This window comes from Phalangium opilio, unplaced genomic scaffold (genome assembly GCF_054372755.1).
Source record: "Phalangium opilio isolate 3A_F unplaced genomic scaffold, DU_Popi_V2 ptg000045l_1, whole genome shotgun sequence".
NCBI classification, from domain to species: domain Eukaryota; kingdom Metazoa; phylum Arthropoda; class Arachnida; order Opiliones; family Phalangiidae; genus Phalangium; species Phalangium opilio.
This window is the reverse complement of record NW_028324168.1, coordinates 4,538,850-4,565,302: the sequence shown is the minus strand read 5'-3', so window position 1 is coordinate 4,565,302 and position 26,453 is coordinate 4,538,850. Positions and strand designations below refer to the sequence as shown.

At 36.8% G+C, this 26,453-nt stretch overlaps 3 protein-coding genes across 3 annotated transcripts; all 3 read right to left on the bottom strand.

Moving 5' to 3' along the window:
* Positions 1–8,509: 8,509 nt before the first annotated feature.
* LOC149676914 (uncharacterized) lies at positions 8,510–10,737 on the bottom strand. Its single transcript, XM_089837848.1, has 2 exons — positions 10,447–10,737; positions 8,510–9,779 (listed from the first exon to the last, which is right to left on the bottom strand). The coding sequence occupies exons 1-2, from the start codon at positions 10,456–10,458 to the stop codon at positions 8,838–8,840; spliced, it is 954 nt and encodes a 317-aa protein (XP_089693974.1). The 5' UTR covers positions 10,459–10,737; the 3' UTR covers positions 8,510–8,837.
* A 4,559-nt stretch (positions 10,738–15,296) lies between these two features.
* LOC149676913 (uncharacterized) lies at positions 15,297–16,501 on the bottom strand. Its single transcript, XM_089837851.1, has 3 exons — positions 16,374–16,501; positions 15,688–16,081; positions 15,297–15,497 (listed from the first exon to the last, which is right to left on the bottom strand). Exons 1-2 carry the CDS (start codon positions 16,383–16,385, stop codon positions 15,764–15,766), a joined length of 330 nt encoding a protein of 109 aa, XP_089693977.1. The 5' UTR covers positions 16,386–16,501; the 3' UTR covers positions 15,297–15,497; positions 15,688–15,763.
* A 5,740-nt stretch (positions 16,502–22,241) lies between these two features.
* Positions 22,242–24,416, bottom strand: LOC149676912 (uncharacterized). The gene is made up of 2 exons (XM_089838565.1): positions 23,947–24,416; positions 22,242–23,862 (listed from the first exon to the last, which is right to left on the bottom strand). The coding sequence occupies exons 1-2, from the start codon at positions 24,363–24,365 to the stop codon at positions 22,818–22,820; spliced, it is 1,464 nt and encodes a 487-aa protein (XP_089694691.1). The 5' UTR covers positions 24,366–24,416; the 3' UTR covers positions 22,242–22,817.
* Positions 24,417–26,453: the final 2,037 nt, after the last annotated feature.

The window sequence follows — 26,453 nt, the reverse complement described above, 5'->3', positions numbered from 1 at the left end:
AAGTCTCTAGCATTATGAAGTATAGATAGTGTCATACCCATGGAACATATCTTATAAAATTATGACAATACTGATAATAATTATCACAAATAGCTTGACGCCTACAACATTAACCGTAGCTATATCCTCCTAGTCCGTACTGGCTTCCGTAACCGCCATATTGACTTCCGTATCCACTGCTATCGTAGCCCCCGTACGATCCTCCGTAACTACTGGGATAACCTCCTCCATACGATCCTCCATAACTACTTGGGTAACCTCCTCCGTACGATCCTCCGTAGCTACTTGGGTAACCTCCTCCATAAGATCCCCCGTAACTTGATTGGTAGCCTCCGTAATTTGAAGGGAATCCACCGTATCCGTAACTTCCACCTCCGTAACTTGGATAACCACCATACATTCCGTAAACCTGGGGGTAACCTCCGTAATTACCTCCATAATTACCGCCGTAATTATTCATTCCAAACATTCCACCACCCAAATTACTCGAGCTACCACCTTTTCCAAAAATACAGGAAACAGCTTCGAACAATACCAAATTAAGGCATGCCTAAATATTTTAATTTCAATTTATAATTAGTCTAATTATAAACACGTTTAAATTAGTTAATTATTACTTACGAATAGCCATAGATATTTACTGTAAGCTCGCGCTACCATTTCTTATTTTAAATTTAATTTAGTAATTAGAAATATTTAATTTTAAGGAAGAACTAGGGAAGAAGACCCTTTCAAACAAAGTTTAGAAAATCAATGAAACATTAAAGTTAATAAGTTTAGCTTTTATATAAGACGCCGCTTTCTTTGTTTGCAAATAATTAAAAGTAGGACTGAATTAATTAATAGTGACTGTTAATTTAGTATGTTAATTATTATTAAAGTTTTTTTAACGAAAACGAAAGTAGGCTAGCTATAGCTTCTTTCATACTTCAGGTATTTTAGCTACTTCACGTTTAGGTGAATTTTTGGTTTCTTAGTCTACAACCGGATGTAACGCCTGGTACCTTTACTGTAGTTACAGAACCATATTTCTTTATTGTCATAATTTTAAATCCATTCAAATATATAAGTACTTAGCATCATAGTTTTCATTTTCTAACTCGTCTGGTATTACTGGACGTGCACCAATGAACAGCGAGTTTTTTTTTTATTTTTTAACTTTCGCTTTAAATGAATTTTTAATGGGTTAGGGGAAAACCCACCTTACGCGTTTTGTTAAGAAAAGATACTAATTTACATATATATTGAAGCATAAGTTTAATTCCATAAGCATGACACTACCTATACTTCGTAATGCAAGAGACTTACAGCTCGAGCTAGAACGATATGCGAGAATTGATTGGCTACACTCTGTTGGTTTTGCAGGACTTCCATCTATACCAGAAGTGGATCATATTACAGCTCCCTAGAAGTACTGGACGATATAACATCGCCGTGCATCAGCATTGTCTCCTAGCACTGAAGAGAAAAGGGTATATGCGAAACGCAGCGACGAATTTGTGAACTAAACCAGAGGAATGATTTTGGCGCGAAAGTAATTTTTAATAAGCGGGCGATGCAAACGGAAGTAAGTGGTAGGCTGGTAGCCAATGAGGAAAGGTTTGAGAGAGAAGAGCGGGGAAGGAAACAAGTTGTTCCATTCAAAGTGTTGGGCTGTGAATATAACAGTAGAAGTCCACTTCATTTTTCCGATTTTATAAAATAATTGGTGGTCTATAGGTATTTTTTAAACGCTTGTATTGAAAAGGAAATTAATATGAATTCAAATGATCAAAATAGCCTTCATCATTCTAGAATATTTCTAATGTATCCCTAGTATAGAGTACAGCACTGAGCTAAGCTTCCACCGATCAATTTAAAGGTTTTTAGCGGGGATAGTTGGACCGATTTATTACTAATTAAAGGTTATGCACGTCGACATAGAAATTTGTTTTCCTTTTTTAAGTGTGACAAATTTTTTCAATGCTTTAACGTTTTCCGTTTACGAAAGATGCTGGTCAATATTTTTCAGTTTTACAAAACGTTTTTTTGGTTGCTTACGGTTAAGTGCTTTTAATATCACATAGATCGTGTTCAGATGTCTCTTTAATGTGGGCATGCAACCATTGCAAATAGTTACATTGATCCTAACATAAGGCATTCTAAATCAAAATTATAACGCGATAATAAGCTTCACACTAATCACGACACTGACAGCCATTATTATCAACCGGAACTTCCGTAGGTTAACCTAACTCAAGATCCGGGTTAATGGGAAAACTATACTTGTAAAACTGAGCTATAGATGGCGGGCTTAGATGTCTTGGAAGAAAACGCTGTTAACAAAAGCATAACCTACGTCCAGTACTTATAGGGAGCTGTAATATGATTCACTTATGTCTATACCTATTTAGTCAGTACTAAGCCTTTGATATGCAGCGCCTCACCAGGCGTCTTCGCTTTACCCTGAATCTATGACCTACCTCACTCACTTCATGACAAGCTCCAGTTTCTAAGTTACCAGTGACAAACTTATCATGGAACATATCTTATAAACTTATGATAGAAGTAAATTATTTTGAAGTAAACAACGCAAAATTGAGTGAATAATTCTTTAATATATATAAAGGTTTTTTATTTCAAATACTTTTTTAATTTTTCGAAGCCGAAATGGTTATGGATGGTATTTGAAAATTGTAACCGAAATATGGTCTAAATGAACCAGTTGCATTATCGTAAATGAAATCGTACTGTTTGTAATCCTTTTGCGCAATTAGTCCAATTTTGTAAGCCAGAGTTCCTAAGCCTAATTCAATCCAGGGTTTAAATTGGGCTATCGCCGGAAATAATGGAATGCTAATACCGCCCCAATTCCATAAGACACAATCCGTCTTGGACGTGGTTAGAAGCACGATGGTCAGAGCCAAATACAGAACCTTTAAAATTTAATTCAATTACAGTTTTAAATTTTCACCTTAATCTAATTAGAAACACAGGGTATTTAAATTGGAAAACTGAACTATAATTCAACAATAATATATAGTATCAGGAAAACACTATGCTGGTCAAATCGAAAATTAACTTAATTTCTCACACAAGTTAATTTAAAGATAATTAAAACACTTACTTTCGAGCTATCCATATCGTTTCTATAATCCTTAAATTTTAATCCAATTAAAGTGACTTCCAAAACGATATTAAATTAAATGACGCTACAAACATCCCCATTTATAGTGTGAAATTACAAGGTTAAAACCAGATCGTAAATAAGTTCAATTCCCGCTGTGATATGTAACAATTTATAACTATACATAATATAAGCCTACACTAAATCAATCATTTTAATTTGATAATACCATACCTGATAACACTATAAGGTATGGTATTATTGTAATTTAAATAATGATGATAGACTAAAATTTAGTTGTTTAAGTGCCGTATGATATTTGTAATAACAACTTGAGCGACGACGTTCTGATTCAATGCATCAATACACAAGAATTTGTCAGCCATTGTTCCGGTGATTTTTTTATATAAAATTTGAAATTTCGCAAGTCGTCTAATAATGTCAAAAAAAAAAATTATTTGAATTGACGGAAGCGAAGCGTAGAACGTACTTTTTATAATTTTTATTTCTTTTTTCTTTTGAAAGTTGCGTACCCAACGATTCCATTTATAAAATGGTTTGTTTGTAGAGAGGTGACCATTATTAACAGCAACAGCGAGCCCTTGGCCTAAAATTATTACGTTATTATACGTACAATTTTAATGGTTGCTATCATAAACCCGCTCATATCGTACCGTATAACTGCCTACACGTTAAATTTTAATTTTCCAGTTTCGTTATTATCATGGTTTTAGTGTGTTTGTTCCGTGAGGTGTAATCTTGGAATTTTTAAGTTGTAAGTGAAGTGTTGAAGTCTTCTTTTAAAGTGAGGGTGAAGTAATAATAGGTGTAGGAACTTGAATAGAAGTTTGAATTAGGCTTAACTATCTTCTGTACAAAGAAGGCTTTGTTATGTTGTCTTCAAAATGGGCTTAGTTATGTTGTCTTCAAAATAGGCTTACTTATGTTATGTTGTCTTCAAAATAGTCTTATGTTATGTTGCCTTCAAACTGGGCTTAGTTATGTTGCCTTCAAACTGGGCTTAGTTATGTTGCCTTCAAACTAGGTTTAGTTATGTAGCCTTCAAACTGGGCTTAGTTATGTTGCCTTCAAACTAGGTTTAGTTATGTTGTCTTCAAACTAGGCTTAATTATGTTGTCATCAAAATAGGCTTAACTATGTTGTCTTCAAAATAGGCTTAGTTATATTGTATTCAAAACAGGCTTAACTATGTTGAATTCAAGCAAGGCCTAACAGAATTGGAGTTTCACAAGCCCTTTTAAAATGATGGAGGTTTCCTCAGCTTTAAAGACACATTGTTCATTGTTGTAACCATTCTCTATAGCTACATCCTTGTGAAAATTATTATGAATGTAATAGTTATATAGCGTATATTTATGGCGTAACTGATACCTTAAACCTTGACGCAGAAAAAAATTAATTAAAAATAATTTCCTATGAAAGAATTTTACTAGAAAATCGTCGAAGTTGCTCTCTTTATTGTTTTACAAAGGTTTTATTCATTTTGAAAACAATATAATCAGCTGTCTTGGCACTTTGATGCGTGGTTCCATCGCGCTTTCCAAGAATAATTTCGTCCTTGAAAGGAACCCGCTTAATTTAAGGGTTAAATATTTGACGCGTTTGCACTTTTGAGTTTATCTATTTTGCATTTTGTAATTAGTTTCTAGGGGTAGGACATTTCCATGTGGTATCCCTTTCTTATCGGTGGTTGGTGAACGGAATAGGTCGAGTGATAGGCTCGGCCACCGCCTCCGGATGAGCTACTTCCGTGACCTCCTTGACCACCTTGTCCACCTCCCATACCTCCCTGACCACCTCCTTGTCCTCCTCCAATGCCACCACCGAATCCACCTCCTTGTCCTCCTCCAATGCCACCACCGAATCCACCTTGACCTCCTCCAATACCACCTCCGAAGCCTCCTCGGCCTCCTCCTAGTCCACCTCCAAATCCACCTAGACCTCCTCCGAGTCCGCTTCCAAACCCACCAAATCCGCGACCACCTCCAATGCCACCGAAGCCTCCTTGACTACCTCCGAATCCACCTTGGCCTCCTCCAATACCACCACCAAATCCTCCTCGACCTCCTCCAATGCCGCCAAATCCTCCTTGACCGCCTCCAATGCCGCCAAATCCTCCTTGACCTCCTCCGATGCCACCAAACCCTCCTTGACCGCCTCCGATGCCACCAAATCCTCCTTGGCCGCCTCCGATTCCACCGCCAAGACCACCTCGTCCCCCTGCAAAAGAGGGAAAGATTATTTAGTTTAAGAGTGTTTTCGTGTAATTTTAGGAACATACCTCTTCCGCCTTGTCCTCCTCCAATTCCACGACCTCCTTGGCCTCCTCCAATTCCACCTCCTTGACCTCCTCCGATGCCGCCAAAACCGCCTTGGCCTCCAATACCACCAAATCCGCCTTGGCCGCCTCCGATGCCACCGAATCCACCTTGGCCTCCTCCGATACCACCAAATTCGCCTTGGCCTCCTCCGATACCACCAAATCCGCCTTGGCCTCCTCCGATACCACCAAATCCGCCTTGGCCGCCTCCGATGCCACCGAATCCGCCTTGGCCGCCTCCGATGCCACCGAATCCGCCTTGGCCGCCTCCGATGCCACCGAATCCGCCTTGGCCGCCTCCGATGCCACCGAATCCGCCTTGGCCGCCTCCGATACCACCAAATCCGCCTTGGCCGCCTCCGATTCCACCGCCTATGCCATTAAATCCACCTCCTTGACCGCCTCCAAGGCCACCTCCTAGACCGCCAAATCCACCTTGACCGCCTCCAATTCCACCGAATCCACCTCCTTGACCGCCTCCGAGGCCACCTCCTAGACCGCCGAATCCACCTCCTTGACCGCCTCCGAGGCCACCTCCTAGACCGCCAAATCCACCTTGACTGCCTCCAATTCCACCGAATCCACCACCTTGACCACCTCCAAGGCCACCGAATCCACCTCCTTGACCTCTTCCAAAACCTCCTTCACCACCTCCACCTCCGCCTTGTCCGAAAGCCAAAGCCAGGACAGCTGAGAGAGTAACTAAAGTAATCTGTAAGCGGTTATATCCATTAAAGTCAGATCGCCATCGAGTACTTGTAACGTTTCAAATACTTTTACAAGTACACTTTAAACTTACCATGGGCTTCATGATTATTGAATGACGCTAGTGTTATGATTTCGTCAAATTGGCCCGCTCTCCTTTTTATACGACTTTCAGTTTGGTACGCCGATACGGCCTCCACCCAATCACGCCTCTAATTACATTAAATGGCCCATGATTATAAGCGTGCCCTTCCCAGGTATAGTAGTACCATCACGGACTGGAACTTATAGAAATCGGAAAATAAACTTATTAGGGGTCGACTTTTTATCTATATCTAGTCCGGTATAAAATATAAACGGTGCAAATTGTTATTCGTTATACTCGAATTGGTATTAAACAGTCCGTTCCGAAAATTTTAACCGAACAATTTTTCTTGAATAGTTTTTTTTTCTTTGCTTCTTTCCTGGTCCGATTATCGTTACCCTGATTTTTAATTTTTCTTTTCTCCTTTCACTTTGTTTGTTTGAAATTATTAGATTATGAGTGGGGAATATTGTTAAATGAAGAAATCATTTTAAACATCATCAAATTTCGATAATTTGGGTGGGGGAAGAAAAAGTATGGAAGTATTTATTTTTTTATTTTTTCAATTTCCGTGTATGTCTGCGATGCGAGTGTATTTGTTTCCGCTTTTTTACGCTAGTTATGGTACCAGACCGGTACTGTATTGGATATTATATTATATCTTATGGGAATTATAGGTTATTGATTTAAATGCGGTATTGTTCAATTAATTAGACATTTTTTTTACTTTAATTAAAACCCTTTTATTAATATTACAAATAATGTACATATTTATATTTTAAAAAAACCTATCTGTAAGCTACGCGCTTTTAAATGGTGTCGCCGTTGCACCTATTGGTTGTCCCATTGATTTCTGCTTCATTATGTACCCGGAACAAGCACTCATACCAAGTCCGTAACATAACAATGGGTTTATGATGTATTCAATCTTAATCCCTCTGTCCGGTGACATCATAGCTTGAACGTAACCCAGTTGACTTCCATAACCTATCTTAATATTTTGATTGTTGTAGCCGTAACTTGGAGGATAATTAGGGTAAAATGGTTTCTGTTGAGGGTAATAAGGAGGATAATAAGGGTATCCCTTGGGTGGTGGGTACGATTCTATACTAGGATAAGGGTAACCCTTAATAGGGTAGGTGTCTACTTGAGGATTTTGATAGTAGGGATATGGGTAACCCTTAAATGATTCAGTGGATTGGTAAGGGTATTTTGGTGGGTATGCGTAAGGGTAAGGGTTCTTATTTTGGTTGAAGTAAGGGTAATTACCCTTGGGTTTATAATCATTGACGTAAATTGGGTAATACACGTTCTGGACTGTCTTGGGGTAATGTCCACTGCCGTAAATACTTGAACTGTTGCTATAGTTAAAACCAGCTCCGCTTGAAAGACCAGCAGCGGCGTATGGCAGTAAGGGGTATGGTCTCAAGGCATCAGGGAAACCGGGAACTGATGATATCGAATCAGGTTGTTGTTGAGGTTGGTAACTCGGGTTGTTTGAGTTATCGTTGTATTGTCGGCCACCGTGATATGTTTGGCCTATTTGTAATGGTACTGGTGGATGGACTTCCGGGTATTTCCATGCCGCGCTACGGGCTTCACCGATTGATTCTTGCGTGGTTGTTGGTAGGGTGTCGTTAATGGTAACTGTTGAGGACGTACTTAGACGCACGAGAATGAGGCAGACTGACAGGATTGGTATCGTCTATGAAAAACGTAATAGAAGTTAGTTGAACCACCTTAATTACTAGCAAAGTCTATAGTTATGGTTCGATTCAACTATGTAGAAACGTATTTCACGAACCGATTGTCCATGGCATATTCAACACGTGTTGTTAAATGAAAATAAATAATTCAAGTGCTTACCCTTACATGTGTCCTTTGTAAGACCATCGTGTAATGTTATTATTCCGCAAAATATTGTTGTTATGTTTTGAGTAATCCTACCACGTTCGATTCTCTGTTAGAAATGACAGGTATTTGAAGAGTTTTATGGTATTTAGACGTAAACAACGGCACACCTATGCCTCTATATTGGGAATTACCCCTCCTACTGTTCGCTAGTTTCGTTTTCATAAATTTTAATGGTATGCGTAGACTATCGAAAACTAATCATTTCCCTTTGCCTTTATGCTAAAACGGAGTTTTATAACAAAAAGGCCGGGGTCGAGAGACTTTGCTATTGAAAATATGTATTCGTGCCTTTTGTGGGGCGTTCTGATATCCGTCAACAGTGAGATGACCCATATTATTTATTAAATTTCGTTTGAATGACAGATAATAGGTATTTATTAAAAAAAAATCACGTTGAGTTTTACAATAATGTTTAAATCACAATATTTTATATTTACTTTATCTTTTAGAAATTTTAAAATATTTTTATAAGTGTTCCGCGTTGCACTTTCACTTGCACGAGAATGGGAACCAAGGCTTGAGACCCGTTTTGCCTTTAGTAATTTTGAGATGCCTTAAGCCATTGTTAAAGGTTTTACCCGGGAGAAATAGCTTGTCATGTATTAGGCTTAAGGTTTTTTACGTCATAGATTCTTTGGTGTTAATAGTCTTTTACGAAACCCGTTCGTTTAATGTATTTATAACTCTTAGCCCCATAACCTATGGCTATCTTTTTGGGAATGACGACCTTTTTGACCTCGCGGCGCCTGCGCTTTAAGTAAAACTGGGGTGATGGGGTATTTAACACTGTAAGTACTCTGAACCTCAAAATTAGGTTCGTGATCAATTACAATTGGTTTCCCTTGAACGGTACCTCCAAAAATAACTTTAGGTTGTGGTATACTATGGGCCCCAACTAGTTCGTGTCCAGGGGAACTTCTAGCGTGGCTGGAACGCCCTTGATGAATCAAAAATCCTGGTAGGGTAATTTTGTGACCTTTAAGTACAGGGATACCCAATAAAACATTGCCACTGTCGTGACTACTTTGTCGAGTATGGGATATGTGTTGGGCACTGGCACTGGCTTGTCCTCCTTTATTGTGATCTTTCATAATTTCCTCAATGGCCCTATCGGTTCCATGGTCCACAACGGGTATCCCAGGATGTCCTGGTGCGGCCCCGTGGTACACTACGGACGGTTGCGACGCTGAGAAATGTCCGCCGTAACCAGTAAATGGCGGTACGGAACTACCACCGAAGCCATTGAAATAGCTATGTCCCATTCCAGGTCCCATTCCGAATCGAACCCCGGGTTCTCCGTACATCGGAACATGATGACTAGACATACCTAAGCTACCATGATGCGAGTGCATTCCCAAATGTCCCATGTGACTCAGTCCTGGTGGCATCGATAAGCCTTGGATACCGAAACCAGAGTGTTGTCCAAATCCCGTATGGGTTTCTGGAAACCTAAAATATTCCGGAGATGGTCTGGTTTCGAATGAAACGTGACTAGCTCCGATGTTAGGGCCGAAATGGTGCATGTAATTGTGGTGCGGATGAGGCATGTGATGACTTAGTCCGTGGATAGAAGGTGGCGGTACTGATGTCACCATCTTCAGTGATAGGATGAAAAGTGTCGTTTGCAACTGTAAAATTTAATTAGTTTCTTAAAGTTTAGATATCCTAACAGCGAATTTAATTTTTTATCATATCATTTGAAAGTTGGAGAAAAATAGACCTAATAATTCCACACACCCTACATCCTCCTAAAAACACTGCAGAAGTTCAAGGGTTAATTTCCAACCGCATTGCGCATATTTTAACGTAGTCATCGCTTTGTTAAGCTTGCTCTTTCCGCCACGTTTTCATCTCTTAAAATTTTAATCTTTACTTAAATTAATTTTAAATACTAAATAACGTATCGTTGTTGATACTGGCGTTTTTAAACGGGTAAATATATTTAATCTTATAACTAAATCAATCTTAATTTAGGGTCCTAAGTAACGAAATCCATAATCATTTCAAAGGGGTCGTTAGGCTTAGCGTTTCTGTTCAAGTAACGTGACCTCTGTTCGACCCTCGAGATGGACGAGTACCGTTTATATTAGAATTATTAGTAATTGCTTAGTTTAATTCATCTTAAATGAAAGATACGGTATCTTCTATTGAAACTCAACTACTAGTAAATCCATTTAATATAATTATTTAAAACAATCCTATTTAAACTGAATGAATTAAAGAAATATTCCGTAACACATTAACATGCAATAGCACCAATTCCAAAAATAACAATTAGAAGAACACAATCCTTACTACTACATTCATTTCTCGTCGTTGTGGCACCAGCGCGATGGTTTTAGTAATCCAAATAATGTTGTTGACCGAATGGCATTGGCCTTGAGAATGAATCCCTGTTGGTCATGGTCACTGTTTTATATATAAGCTAGTTGTTCCCCTTTCGCCAAGATAAAAATCCCAAACCTCTAAAAAAAATTTGTTTTGGTTGTCCTAAATCTTAACATAGCATCCCCCTTGCTGGACCACTACAATTGGTTTGTTACGAATCTGTTAGAAGAAGGGAGGGAGTTGAAAAATACCTAGACAGTATGGTAGTATCATCATCTTCATATTTTTATTTATATCGTGTAATTCAGAGCTAAAATAACGTATTTGGTGTAATATAAGCATTAGAGATACTGCATTTATCCTTTAAAATAATGCTTTATCTTTTCACTCGACTGACAAATATTGTATAAGGAAGTATCGCACGTTTCTTGACATTATACGCTTTTAAGTATAGTATATCCTTGTAGGTCTGAATTTGGTGTCAATATACACGCGTTTTTGGTGTAGTTTACGGTTATGTTAGTGATATACTTTCTACCACGTACCATTAACTATACTTTAAAACGCGAGAAACCACTTTAAATTGGGGTTTTTTGTTTTCATATTTTGGTCTTAAGACTTAAGTATTATCATAAAGATAATAAAGATCAGATAATCTCTAAGGTTTATGCCTATATTTTTGGGGGTTTTTTTTCATATCTTTAATTCTAGGTTTATGAGTGCTTAATATGGTTCGATGAATTAGTGTTAGTAGATCTTAGCTCTATTTATTAGTATATGGTTACTTACTGTATTGCTAACATGGATACTTAGTTATTCTAAAATTAATTTCAGTTACTATTTTAAATATTCAAGGTTAATTGATATGGTTTAATTTTAATTGGGCAGCAACTGCCTTGGTCAAAAAGACTACTATTGGAAAAGTTTCGTCAAAAGTGGGTAAGTGATATTTTTTTAAATTATTTAGTCCTGTTAATGATGTTATGTCCATGTTGGTTCATGGTTTGATACAAAGGTTTCAGACTAGAAGGATTAATACCCATTTGCACCAGGAGGTGAGGCTACTTGGTACTGCACTTGGTCCACCAATATAGCCTGCCCTCCTGTTGTAAATAGTATCAGTCCTCTTATTCAGAAAACTAAGTATTGTATCTTGTAATTAACAAGATTTAAGTAGTCTGTAAGATTATGACAATATTCTCCAAGTTTATAATTAGGCCTAGTAGGTTTTCAGTAGCAGTTTATAAAATAATGTTCTATTAATTTGAATAAGCTATATTACTGGCTTTTGAAACCATCCCATTATAAAATCTTTAAAGTGTAAACGAGAAAACGTGTCTAGGTGTCGCCATTTAAATAGCTTAGGTTAACAAAGCGAGTGTTCCAATTTCTACAAATTTCTTTTGAACCATAAAGAAATTTGAAAATGTAAGAAACCTTGGCATTGGAACTTTTTTTTTAAACAAATAATAAGAAGTTTAAAAATGTGGTTCCAAAAAAATAAATAAATAAAAAACCGGGTTTTTTAAAAAAAGAAAAAATGCCATAGACACGAAACTCCAATTTTCTCCTTCAATAAGAATATAACCTCAACTAACTTTAAATAAAAAAAAATAAATAAAAAGCTCGTCACGATCAAGAAAATCGCCGGTATTTATTTTTTCTCATATCGATTGGTGTGAATACAAAATATCGTGAAGGGTTACTAAGAAGCCCACCTCTTGAAGTTTAGTAGAGATTTACTAGCCATCCTTTTTGGCTATGAAGTAATTTTTAAATTCAATTTACTTCTATAATATTAGCTTCTAATCTCGAACAATACTTTAGACATTTGTTGGACATACGTAGTAGTAAATTTGTAACGCCGTGAACATGTAATTGTGCTCGAATTACAACGTCTAAAATTACCCATCCTTTTTGGCTTTGAAGTAATTTTTAAATTCAATTTACTTCTATAATATTAGCTTCTAATCTCGAACAATACTTTAAACATTTGTTGGATATGCGTAGTAGTAAATTTATAACGCTGTGAACATGTAATTATGTTCGAATTACAACGTCTAAAATTACCCTTCAGATTTACTATTGTTTTCTTTTGCGAAAACAATAGTTTTCTGGGTCTTCTTTACTTAAGTGACCAGTTCAAATTTAACGGTAAGGTGGAGTGAGTGAGTGACCATGACTTGAAAAGTTGAAACTTGAAAGTAAACCATCGCCCTATTTTTTATTTTCCCGCTAAATTTAGATTTTTGCGATTTGAATGAGTGTTATCAAACATTTAGAAATTTCTCGTTCTCGGAATTATTAGTTATTTCAGCTTGGGAAAGGGCAATCTTTTTGATTGGTCATAATTATGTCATTAGATAGGGTAACATTGTTATGAAATGTGGTCAATTTTCGTAACGAAACTCGTGAAAACATTAGTTTTTTTTTTCAAATAAAGCATTCCATAATTTTCTATTTTTTCTTTTTTTCTTTTTTTAATTTTAAAATTGCTTTGAAACTGGGACAAATTTCTCTACTTATATTTGACTTTTGAACTTTTATTGTGGCCTTGTCCTTTACGTAACCAAATAATAATGAAATATTCCCCCAATTATTTTGTCAACCTAGTTTGTTCAGACATTAACCCAACAAAGCGAAACAATAGTTGCTGCTCTTGTCTTTTGAATAGTAATTTTCAATTCAAAATTTGCATAACTAAACCTTATGTACAGGGTGTTTCTGATAAGTCTGTGTCCCTTATAGCATTCAAAATGGAGATAGAAGTTACATTTTTGACTAAAAATCGATTTCCCAAAGAACATCAACCCCTTAATTTATGTCAGACTTGTCAGAAACACCCTGTATATATATTTTTAATTGGATCAAGATACTTAAAAATTTAAAATAATTAATAAACAATAACCATTAATTACGAACAAAAGTTGTACGGTACAACCCTTTTAACTGAAAAGTTATTAAGCTTCGTGATTTTGATGCATAAATTTAGGTATTTTTTAATCAAATTCTCTTCCTTATTGGAAAATAAACTTCGTGTTTGATCATAAGGATATCGTGAAAGATTTTAAGATTTATATCGGTTTAAATTTCGGCCCCCGAAAAAATATGGTTGATTTTAATCTGTACAAGCTATATTTAAACATCTCGGATTATGATATTTTTTTGCGTTTATTTGAATAATGGTGTTGGGTATGCGAGTTTGCATGGCGGTTGTAGTTTAGTGGGTTAGATTTGTCTGATCGGATATACTGGCTAAGATGAACTATTTTTCATCTAGACACCAATCTTAAAAATATAACAGAAGAAAAAAACAGAGTTTTATTTAAATTAGCTCGGATAATATTTTTCCCGTTCTGTATATTTATTTTTTTTTCTTCAAAACTGGCTTGACTCTGTCAAAATTTTTAATTTTTTTTAGTTATGAATGAAAGTCAATTTTTTTATTTTTAAATTTTAAGGATTATCTTTGAATTTTTCCTTTTAAATTAAATATTATACGGGTTAAATACATAGCGAATATGATTAATTAAATATGGGGTTAAAATGTTTTAAACGTGGAATGTTTGATATCTTATTTCAGCGCAATTACCTTTCCCAACAGTTTAACGAGAGGGGGCGCCTAAAGCATTTGTTGGGTTATGGTTAAATGGGTTTTGGAAAGGTGAGCATTGCGCTCCTGGCGACGCTCTTGGGTATTAATCTAGGCTGTGATTAGAGACTACCCAATCTGAAAGTGTAGATAATTAGCCCATATCAGGAGCAGATGACAAAGGAGTCTCGGACGCTAGCTTCCACAATATAGAGGGCAATGGCACCCGCGTACGTCACAGCTGTAGCGGTACCGTTTGCCATAGAGGCGCTATCAGACATTATAGCAGACGATGCTTTTGGTGGATTATATCTGGCACCAAAGTCTGCTGGGAATTTTTTTTTTGTATTAACGGACTAACGATGGCTACTGAGGTTCGTCTTATCGGATCGCGACATAAATATACACAATATAATTACTTTATTCAAACAGCTGTAACCGTTAGTATTAAGATAAAAGATAAGGCTACATTTTGTGACTTTAAACCTACTAAATAGTCAAATTAAGTCCAAACTAGCAGAGAAACCCAGGTAAGCCAAGACTTAAGTAACAAATTGTGCCCACTGGAATGATTGGGGTTAAAGATAATAGCAAGGTTTTAAAAGATGCCGAAACACAATGTTATATATGTGTTTTAGGGCCAAAATATTCCGTATTTCTTTTGAATTAATTGACTGCTACAAGAGGTTGGAAAGGAAATCACTGTCTCTTACTTTTTGGGCTTTAAAAGATCGTGAGTGATTTCTTTTCCCAACCTTTGTAGCTATCATTTAATTCAAGAAATTTTTTTAAAAAATTGGCACTGAAACACATTTTAGTTTTTTAATAGTGTACATACGTTACTCGCTGGGCTTTTCATTATCAATTTTAGTCTAAAAAAAGATTAAAAAGCCGTTGAAAACCATTTTTAACTCTAATACTCGTTAAGCCTAGGCTAATTATAAGCAGACGATACGTATTTTTAAAGAGAGGCTCCAGACGCGATTTCCCAGATCTCCTTTCGAGACTTTGCAGCCACGCTATTGGTTGGAAAATAAAGCTCAAATTTCCTACGAGAGGTGGCACTGGCGTAATGATTTTGGCTAATAACCGTGACGTTCGCGGATCCCATTGCCCTCTACATTATGAAAGCTAGCGTCCGAGACTCCTTTGTCATCTGCTCCTGCCCATATTAAACGTAATCGGAAAATGCAAAGTGGTTTTACTTTACAATAAGCTGACACAATTTTAATTTTTTTTTCTTTTTTCAAGTATTTATTTTATATACAGAAAAAATTACAGTTTAAACAAATTTAACAACCAGTACGGGTTATTGTTAGAAAAGGAATTATATTTAAATTTGGTTTGATTTTTCAATACTTTGAATGTAATTAAAGATGTTCTACCAGGAGATATCAATAACGTCTGCAGAAATGTTAGATGTCATCTGGAAAAAACCAATGAAACTGCTTAGAATGTTGTTTTAAAATCTTTAGTTCAATACTAGACAGATCAAGGGGCTTTTATAAGCATTAAATGGATTCAACAGTGAAGTCATAAACTAAGTTAAACCATAAAGGAAACCTCATCTTTAAACCCAAGTACCCTACACCCTAGAAGACGAAGAATGTAATTACCAAACAAGTCCGAGAAGCTTCCGATTTCCCCAACCAGCGGGTCCCGTTGGTAGAGATCCTCCTTTGACGTCACTCTTTACCAGATACCACCGTGTCCGAGACCAATACCGCCTCCGTATCCTCCCAAACCGATACCACCATGACCGAGTCCGAGACCGTATCCGCTGGAAATGATGGCTGGTCGGGCAACGGCGATGGGCTTAGCGATGGAAATGGAGGAAATGACTGGAGCTCCAATACTGATTCCGTGTCCGTATCCGCCTCCGTATCCGAGTCCGCCACCGTATCCGAGACCACCTCCGTATCCCAAACCGTGTCCAAGGCCTAAACCGTAACCTCCAATGACACCTCCCATGGACAAAGCCACGCAGGCGGAGAGGGCAACGAGAGCGAGCTGAAATTGGTTAAAACACAACTTAATGTCAAGTACTTGTAATTGTAACCCAAGAAACGGTGGACTTGGGACCACAGCGGAACTCAAGTTGAAGATATCTAATATTGTTCATCGAAGTACTTTGATTCCAGCCAATGACGGTTATCAAAGTTGCGGAGAAATATCAAGTACAAGAAACTAACTACATCTCAAGTTCTTTAATTCTTTGCCATTACGACATGGACTACCATATCAAGTACTTCGAGAACAAAGTATCTCCAAAGTTTGTCCATTTTTGCGCAATTGTACTTACCATAGCCTTCATTATGACAAAGTTTGAAGAGTGTAGATAACTACTTTAATAATATAAGTTGATTACTGAAAAGCTGATGAAGCTGGAATGTCTTAGTGTTGGAAAACACCATCCTTATATACCTCGAGAAAAATCAGAAAACCCCCAAAAAAGTGTTCCGGAAACGTAACTTGTACCACATTTTATACAACAAGTGTACCCAAATTCTGACATCGTAATACTTGAATCAAGTTCAGTCAGGTGATGTGACGTAATTTTACTTAGTGGATTGGGTTCGTTTTAAAACGAACATGATAGGATGGGTGGTTGAGCTATTCGATCCCGTATGTCATTTGTATTGTTTTAGATGAATATTTTCATTCCGAAGACCCTTCTTAAAGGGGGCGGTGCAGTTTTGTCTGCATAATATAGGGGAACATACGCTATTGGTATGTGTATCCAAAGACGTTAGATGGGGCTTCGAAGTTACCAGTCCACCAAGGACTTTATTATTCATGAGAATTCGCAGAGACAGACGGATGGCAATGTATCAACCCCCTTGTACGTCCTGATACTGGGGGTTGCCCACCCACTTTTTTACGTCGAAAAGCTCTATTGCAACGATACTCAGAGAAAACAAATGGATAATAGAACATGTAGGCCTTCTTCGAATAGCTCAACCACCCTGAATAATAAAATTTAAGAAAAATAAAATGTAAGATTTGTATTATTTCCTGTGGCTTTAAAAGTGAAATTTCATTTGTCAGGTCCTGAGGGGGTTGGTATTAACTTGGACTTATGGTAAGGCGGGTAAAGGCTCGATTGATACCATGTCGTCAATGATTTATGAACCTTCCCGCGTTTTTAGTACGGAGAGGCGAGCTCTGTGGTACCGGTTCTATTTATCAAGATTACGTAACTCCTCCCAGTCTTAAGAGTTAACGGTCTCTGCATTAAAAAATTAAGACAGACTACATGAACCAAGGTGTAGGACACAAAATTGAATTAAATTAATTTAATCATGAATACATAAAGCTGCTTGGAATTATTGCGTAACCGTGAATTTTCACTCAACGTATGTAGGCGGATTTTGTAGGAAGAATAATTGTGTGACGAATTTTACATCGTGAATTAATAATCTATCTTTCTGCTCGTTGAACCTTGACCTCACCCTGCTACCTACCAATGGAATTACAATTAGAAATACGTCAGAATTGTGTCGTATTGTAAGTTCTCAAGCCCCGCCTACGAAACTCGCGTTAAAACTAACATGGAACATAAGAGAGCGCCATGATTCCTGGTAGATGTATGCATTCCTAATAATAATTAGTATTATCGACGAATGTTCGATCTCTTGGGCGGAAAACTGTATGTATTTATTTATTTATTCAGTTTCGATACAGAATTTAGCTTCTGGTTATGTTTTTATGTTGACTTTTATTTTTATTGCAAAAAAAAAAATAATGTCCCCTTAAGCACTTTAATTGTAAGTCAATTAGGTTATACTGGCAGGAGCAGATGACAAAGGAGTCTCGGACGCTAGCTTTCATAATGTAGAGGGCAATGGGATCCGCGAACGTCACGGTTATTAGCCAAAATCATTACGCCAGTGCCACCTCTCGTAGGAAATTTGAGCTTTATTTTCCAACCAATAGCGTGGCTGCAAAGTCTCGAAAGGAGATCTGGGAAATCGCGTCTGGAGCCTCTCTTTAAAAATACGTATCGTCTGCTTATAATTAGCCTAGGCTTAACGAGTATTAGAGTTAAAAATGGTTTTCAACGGCTTTTTAATCTTTTTTTAGACTAAAATTGATAATGAAAAGCCCAGCGAGTAACGTATGTACACTATTAAAAAACTAAAATGTGTTTCAGTGCCAATTTTTTAAAAAAATTTCTTGAATTAAATGATAGCTACAAAGGTTGGGAAAAGAAATCACTCACGATCTTTTAAAGCCCAAAAAGTAAGAGACAGTGATTTCCTTTCCAACCTCTTGTAGCAGTCAATTAATTCAAAAGAAATACGGAATATTTTGGCCCTAAAACACATATATAACATTGTGTTTCGGCATCTTTTAAAACCTTGCTATTATCTTTAACCCCAATCATTCCAGTGGGCACAATTTGTTACTTAAGTCTTGGCTTACCTGGGTTTCTCTGCTAGTTTGGACTTAATTTGACTATTTAGTAGGTTTAAAGTCACAAAATGTAGCCTTATCTTTTATCTTAATACTAACGGTTACAGCTGTTTGAATAAAGTAATTATATTGTGTATATTTATGTCGCGATCCGATAAGACGAACCTCAGTAGCCATCGTTAGTCCGTTAATACAAAAAAAAAATTCCCAGCAGACTTTGGTGCCAGATATAATCCACCAAAAGCATCGTCTGCTATAATGTCTGATAGCGCCTCTATGGCAAACGGTACCGCTACAGCTGTGACGTACGCGGGTGCCATTGCCCTCTATATTGTGGAAGCTAGCGTCCGAGACTCCTTTGTCATCTGCTCCTGATACTGGTAAATTGGTTTTATAGCATTGTATTCTCTGAGTGAAACGAACTTTAAGTTACCCATCTCCAGGCAATTAATATATATTTACGACTTGGGTTTTCAATTTTGAAATTAAAAGTCTTAAATAATTGTTAAGTAACAAAGTAACTATAAACTTTCGGATGAACTAGCATTTCGAAACATTTTTCGGGGTTAAAGGGTTGAAGTTACTTAACTAATCTAATCTCTGTGATTGAATGTATTGGTTTTATACTCTTTTAGAGGCTTGGAAAGAATAGGTTAAATTTTTATATTGGAAGCTTGAAATTTTGGTCTCTGAAATACTATTAGACATAGTTATATCCCAAAATATATAATATAATATAAAATACGGTGTTTTAATGTTTACAACAATAACGTGTTAAATATATATGTGTGATATTTAAGTATATTTTAATGTTTACGAAAAATATATTTAAGAGAATGTAATTTCAGATTGGGATCGCATTGTTCTGTGGGAAAGTTTTTAGTTTTAACTATAATTTTAACACGTAATATAGAACTGAGTTTTAGTTTTGTTTAAAACATTAAACGCTTGTTTGTTTTTATTATGATAATACACGTGATATTTTAAACACGCCATTATAATTCTTATCTACTTGACGTTCGTTTTATTTATTACATTTTTTTTGGTAAAATTTATATATTTTTTACATTTTATAATCTTAAAAAGCGTCTGCCCTATTATTTTTTTGTAAGAAAAAGTCAAAAAAAAAAAAATGCCATAAAAGGCCCTAGTTTCTCCTTTGGGTAAATTACAAACTTCCTTAGTCATATATCTTACAATTTTTAGAGTAATGGCATTCTGTCTTACTTGACAGTATTAGAGTATATGGACATTTAAACAGGTGTGCCTTTTCTTAGATATTTTATTGCCCTTTATAGCCGATTTATATTCGAGAAAACCCCCTTATTTTTATTTTTAAAACTACGTATTGTCACCCAAAAATTTATTGTTTTTTTTTTGGCTTTAATGTTTTTTTAAATTTAATGTCCTCTTGTAAATAGTAGTTAGTTAAATTGAAGTTGAATTATGTTCTACAATTAAATTCATTCATGTTTAGAATAGATTTTATTTCAAATAACAAATATTGTTTTTATTGTTAAATTATTCATTTCAAAATTACATAAAATAGTTTAGGGAGTTCAATAACTTTTAATATTATTTGAATTTAACTAAAAGAACCGTTAAATCTGATTAATCTGCATATTGAAATATACAGGGTGTCTGAAAAAGGGAGGGTCATTATAGTACAGTTAGATGGTTCTATGGGAAATCAATTTTGAGTCGAGACGAAAATGTAGTTACTTCTATCTCCATTTTGATTGCCCTAAGGGACACTGTTTTCGAGTTATGATTTAAGTGTTTTAGGGATGACCCCTTAATTAAATTAGAAATCATTGTCTTAATCGGTTTCTTAATAAATTAAATTTAAGGGGTCATCCATAAAACATTCCAATCTTAACTTGTAAAAGTTTACACTCAAAAACCTCCATAGAACTTCAGTACTACCGACCCCTTTTTTGTGGAACACACTGTATATTTTTAACTGCATAGTTTAAATTTTAGTATTTGCATCCTGTTTTATGCTAATTTTCACGTAATCTAAAGTACAAGCACGTCCCAAATGTTTTGAAAAAATAAAATTTTTAATTTGGTACTAATCCAGATTTAACTGGTTTTTACGCAAGGACTTGTAACTTGTTTTACAATGGTTTTGACGTATCGTAACTGCAGCTGTTCGGCACGGGGTGAACCGTCTTTGATCACTATTGGTTACGCCTCCTTCTTGGTACAATTGGCCCATTGCCTGCAGTAACAAATGACTTTAGAGTAAGGTGTCGTAAGATAATCAAACCAGACTTATTTTTTTTTTTTATGATTATTCGTGGGTTCTATGAACTTTAGTAACACGAACCGTTGGTCTTGTCTACTGTAAAAGGGGTATATGGGAGATAGGTAATTTGTATTCCAGAGCAATGCCTATAAAGAAACGTATTAGGTCACTCGTTACAGCAAAAAACTGCATCGGAAAACATGATTTCGTCAAATGATCTTATGATCAATTCTTCCATTTTGAGATTTCACTAAGATTCTTTATTTTATAAACTAACTTCAAACCTTTTTTAACACTTCTCTTAATTGAATTATTTGTTTATCATAAGAAATTGTGAACAAAATGGCGGGAAAACTATAATTTTTAACGCGGGAAATATTATGGCGGGAAATGTTTTATGCGCGGAATATATTATGGCGGGAAAACTGCATTTTTCCGCTGGAAATTTTGTGGCGGGAAATGTTTTATACGCGGGAAATATTATGGCGGGAAAACTACATTTTTCCGCTGGAAATTTTGTGGCGGGAAATGTTTTATACGCGGGAAATATTATGGCGGGAAGACTACATTTTTCCGCGGGAAATTTTATGGAGAGAAATATTATGGCGGGAAAACTGCATTTTTTTCACGCGGGAAACATTATGGCGGGAAATAAATCGTGCACGGGTTTATTTGTGTAAAAATAATAGAGAAAATAATCTGTTTCTAAATCCCACAATCAAAATTATTTAAAATCTCTCGGGCCTTCCTTTGTACCTGTTTAAACCTGACTTAAGATAAAATTCGTCTAAGAGGAAAATATAAAACTAATCCGAAAAAAAAATCACGTAAAAATATCGTCTATGGGCGTTGCCGGAGAGGATTTATGAAAAATCGAATCGATTTTCGATGGTGTTACGATTAAAATTTTCAATTATAATCGTGGGATTATCATATATCGCTATATTGAAAGGGAAAACAGCATATAATTATTTAATTAACAAAACGCGTTTAAAATAAATTAAAATTCCTTAGGCTATCGGGGAAATAATTCCTTATGTTGAGTTCAATCGAAACCGCCTTCGAGCGATGAACCAGTTATTTTTTTTTTGGATTATTTAATTTATTTTTCTTTTTCACATATTGATCTATGCGCCGCGAATGATAAGTATCAAACTGTAAAATCGTGATTGAATACGTACTTATAATTGATCGGGTTGGTTGAACGATAATAATCGTCTGTGCTTAATTATATATTGCCGATGTATCGATTAAAATAATTACATATTTTCAATTTTAAGAATTTTTTTAAAATACTGGGGTTTCTAACTATTTTGAGGTCAAAAATCAAAATATAAATTAATATCAATTTTTTTCTGATATTTATTAATTTAATTGATATTTCTTGATGAATATTGCCCATTTTCATTGAATATTGATTGTTCTAAGGAACAGTCTTGAAAAATGCTTAAATTTCCATAGAAAGTATGGTTTTTCTATTAGAATATCGGCAACTTTAAAGACTGCTTTCTTGAGTTGTTGTTTCCTTATAAGTTCAAGTAGTTTCTGCCAGAAAATGTAACTTAAATTTTGAATATTTGTTTTTCTAATATCGTAATCAAGTAGGCTTAAATGGAAGACCACCCTTTATAGTTTTAAGCTTTGATAACCCCAACAGGACATCTTCCCTTTAAATAAATAAGACAAAATCAGAATAATTTGGTTTTTCGAGATGCTATACAATTTATTCATAAAAAGAATGATTATTTACATCATTTTTACTACATTGGCACGTGATTTCACTTATTTTTTAATGATCTAACAAAAAAATTATACCTCTTTGAGGTTAATAACAGTAAACAATTAACGCTACTAGTTAACTATCTAAACGATTACAATTTGACAAAAATAATGACGAGCGATGTAATTATTACATTTAGGACGGGAAAATAGATGAGATTATGTCGCAACCGCGACGGCTATACCTATATTTACATTCGATATATAGTTAAATCTCTAATTAAAATTAGATTTAATTAGAGCGTTCGTTTTGGTTTAAGAGACTTTTGGAAGACTTCGGGAATGAATTTTAGGGATTATTTACCATCCCTTGCCATCGGGCAAACCGGATGGAATTGCTCCGAAACCAACTCCCAAGATTTTGATTCCCAAACCTCCGTGACCACCTCCGTAACCGCCTCCATAACCTCCTCCTAAGCCACCGTGTCCGAGGGAGATACCGCCACTCTTGATTCCACCTCCGTATCCACCTCCAAGACCGCCTCCGTAACCACCTCCCAAACCGCCGTGTCCGAGGGCGATACCGCCACTCTTGATTCCACCTCCAAGACCGCCTCCGTATCCACCTCCGTATCCACCTCCGTAACCTCCACTGGTAGAAACGACGGTGATTTTACCGTTGTAACCTCCTCCTAAACCACCTCCTAATGATTTTCCACCTCCGAGACCGTGTCCGCCTCCAAGACCACCTCCGATGGATTTAGCTCCGATACCTCCGGAGAGTAAGATTTGACCACCTCCGAGACCGTGTCCGCCTCCAAGACCACCTCCCAAAGACTTTCCACCGCCAGAGAGCAAGATTTGACCACCTCCGAGACCGTGTCCGCCTCCAAGACCACCTCCCAAAGACTTTCCACCGCCAGAGAGCAAGATTTGACCACCTCCGAGACCGTGTCCGCCTCCGAGTCCACCTCCCAAAGACTTTCCACCTCCAGAGAGCAAGATTTGACCACCTCCGAGACCGTGTCCTCCTCCAAGACCACCTCCGATGGATTTACCGCCGATTCCTCCGGAAAGCAAGATTTGACCACCTCCGAGACCGTGTCCGCCTCCAAGACCACCTCCGATGGATTTTCCACCGATTCCTCGTTCTTCAATGACTAAAGCAGATTGGATTCCTTTGCCACCGCCGCCTCCTAGAGCGATACCGCCTCCGTAACCACCTTCGTATCCACCTCCGATGCTCTTAGCTCCAATTCCGCCGCTGAGGAGAACAGCGCCTCCGCCACCTCCAAGACCCTTGCCTCCGAGACCACCTCCTAAACCTCCACCAAGACCTCCAAGACCACCACCGAGACCACCTCCGATCAATCCAAGTTGGACTTGTGGAGCTTGTTCCCTGATAATTAAGAACAGTCGCTTAAATTAAAATGATTTCTACGAAAACATTTTCGGGGAATAAATTCAGAAAAATGGGTATCACAATTACCTGATGATAACTGGTTGGTAAACTGGTACTGGAACCTTGACAGTACGTGTGATATGTACTGGAATCCTTTGAGTTACCTTAACTGGGTAAGGCCTTGGTATATGTACTGGATATGGTTTTGGCACCGCAACTGGTACGGGGACAGGAACGGTCTGTACTTGAACGGAAGATACTCCAACAACTTGAGCACCGCCACCACCGAGACCACCTCCTAATCCTAATCCACCACCGTATCCTCCTCCTAGTCCACCTCCGAGACCAAGTCCTCCACCGTGGCCTCCACCGAGTCCACCGTCCAAAATAATGGCTCCACCGCCTCCGTGGCCACCTCCGTAGCCGCCACCACCACCTTTTCCATAAGTAGCCGATGACACAGTTACTAAACCGAGCACGGTCGCTAATAGTGCCGTAATCTTCATGGTGTTGTTATTTTATACAAATTTGTCTTTTATCCCAAGTACTTGAATGTTTGTCCCGTTGTCTTGGGGAGTTGGAGATGATTTGATGCCTTTTCGAATGAACGACCTATCTTTATATACCCGTTTTGAGTAAGGGCTATTTTTGGGTACTGATATACTTCACCTAGCGACAGACCAGCCAAGAAAAAAAAAAGAAAATGCAGACTAGATAATCCATTTTGTTAAAATACCTTCTTACGCTTATAACAGTGAAAGAGGTTTTTAAGAAAGTACACTTTCTTTCCTCATTTTGATCGTGGAAAGCTTTTGGTTTCGTGGTTCTCTTAACTGCTAGGCTGTTTGTTCCGTGTTACGTGGAGGGTTATACATTTGACACCTCGTCCAATATTAACTCCTCCCATGAAGACCATGGAGAGAGAGAGAGATTGAGAAAAAAAACAGACAAAACTATATTATCATCATATTAAGATCAGTTGGAAGGGGATTTTACCCGGCTCTGAAAATTGTTAGGTTTTCCATCTTGTATCTTAAGTCATCTTAAAAAAAATAAAACGATTCTTAATTTTCCTTTAATTTTGAATCGGAATTATCTTGAATAGGAATGTTTTCATGTCCCCAAGGCGTGTTTAAAACTTTTTCTCACTGATATATTTTCTGATAAGGTTGGGTTTAAATTTGTATTTATATCGATGACTCTGAGATTAATGAGGTTATTTTATGGTTTTTGGTGGTATATTAGGAGATTTTTGTCATAGTAAAAGAAATTTTATTGTGGGGGTAAGGAAAGGGTTTAATTATTCTTTGGAGGTTAAAGGTTACTTGATTGAGGTTGAGAGACTGGTAGACTCTGGGTTTTTGCCTTGATTTAGGAGAGAGAAATTTTGCAATTTTTGTTTATTGAAAATCAAGTTTTCAGTTATAATTTTAATTTTGGCTTAAGAATATTTAATTCTATATAAAAACCCGTAAAATTTTAAATTTATCGATTAGACCTAGCTAGATTCAGTCAATTTTTTTAAAATAATTATTACTTGTAAATTCAAAAATTATACATCATGATATTGATGATTATCTATAAAATTTATTATAATAACCCATATAGACTTTTGATTCTTCCTGACTTTAAATCTTGTCTATCCTTCTTATTAAAAACATTAATTTCAAGGAAAACTCTGAAGTCCAGTGCCTATCTTAGTTGACGCTATAAGTAAGTTCTTAACGTGGGCGGTATGAAGATACTCCTTTTTAACGGAATTGGGTTGTTTTGTAAGTAACTTTTACAGTTTTAAACCATGATAGCTAAAAGAGATTCGAGAAATTGCAGTTCGAAGAAAAAATAAATTGCCCTATTTACTGTCGGCTATCTCCTTTGTACAAATACCACCTTAATCCGCTTCAAACTAAGAATGCAATGGAGATAATTATGAAGGGTAGGCAGTTTTATTATGGTAACCGTGGGTAAACTCCGGGTGACATGAAGTCCGAAGATCTTATTAATTTCCCTTATATAAAATCAAGAAGTGATATCTAGTTTATTAGGGAGAAGGTATAAATTCGTTCAAGGGCGTGCCAACCACGGGGGCGACCCCCGCTCAAATTTTCAACTCTATGGGACTTTAACATTAGGCAGCCATTTTGCCCCCGCTCCAGTAGAAAATTTTGGCTCATGTTGGCACGCCCCTGAATTCGTTCATCCACATTTCTAACTTTATCTCCAGTCCAAACGTATAGTAGATCCGGAGTTAATCCCGGCCGCCTCTAAATTACAACCAGCATCTCATTGGTTCTTGAAAACTCACGTCAGCGTGACACGAATGACGAAAATTACGTATTTTCAGACTGAGGAGAGGCGAAATAGCCCGGCCTCATCTAACGTCCCCCCTTTTATTTTGAAGGGGGACGGCGGGACTATGGCGCGCGAATACTTAGGCATCTTAAACCTTCTCCCTAATAAACTAGATATCACTTCTTGATAAAATGTATCACGTTTGTAGAGAGTTTGGAAGCAGCAGTAAAAGAAGGGAATTTTTGGTGTGGGTTTGGTCATCATTCAATGACTGTCTGTGGGTCTAAGGTGTATTTTTAGAA

What these genes read in the sequence shown, in the direction of transcription:
- LOC149676912 (XM_089838565.1), bottom strand. Translation starts at nt 24,365, where the DNA reads ATGAAGATTACGGCACTATTAGCGACCGTGCTCGGTTTAGTAACTGTG. An exon ending in TACCAACCAGTTATCATCAG is followed by an intron (nt 23,863 to 23,946) that starts GTAATTGTGATA and finishes ACTGTTCTTAAT; the next exon opens with TATCAGGGAACAAGCTCCAC.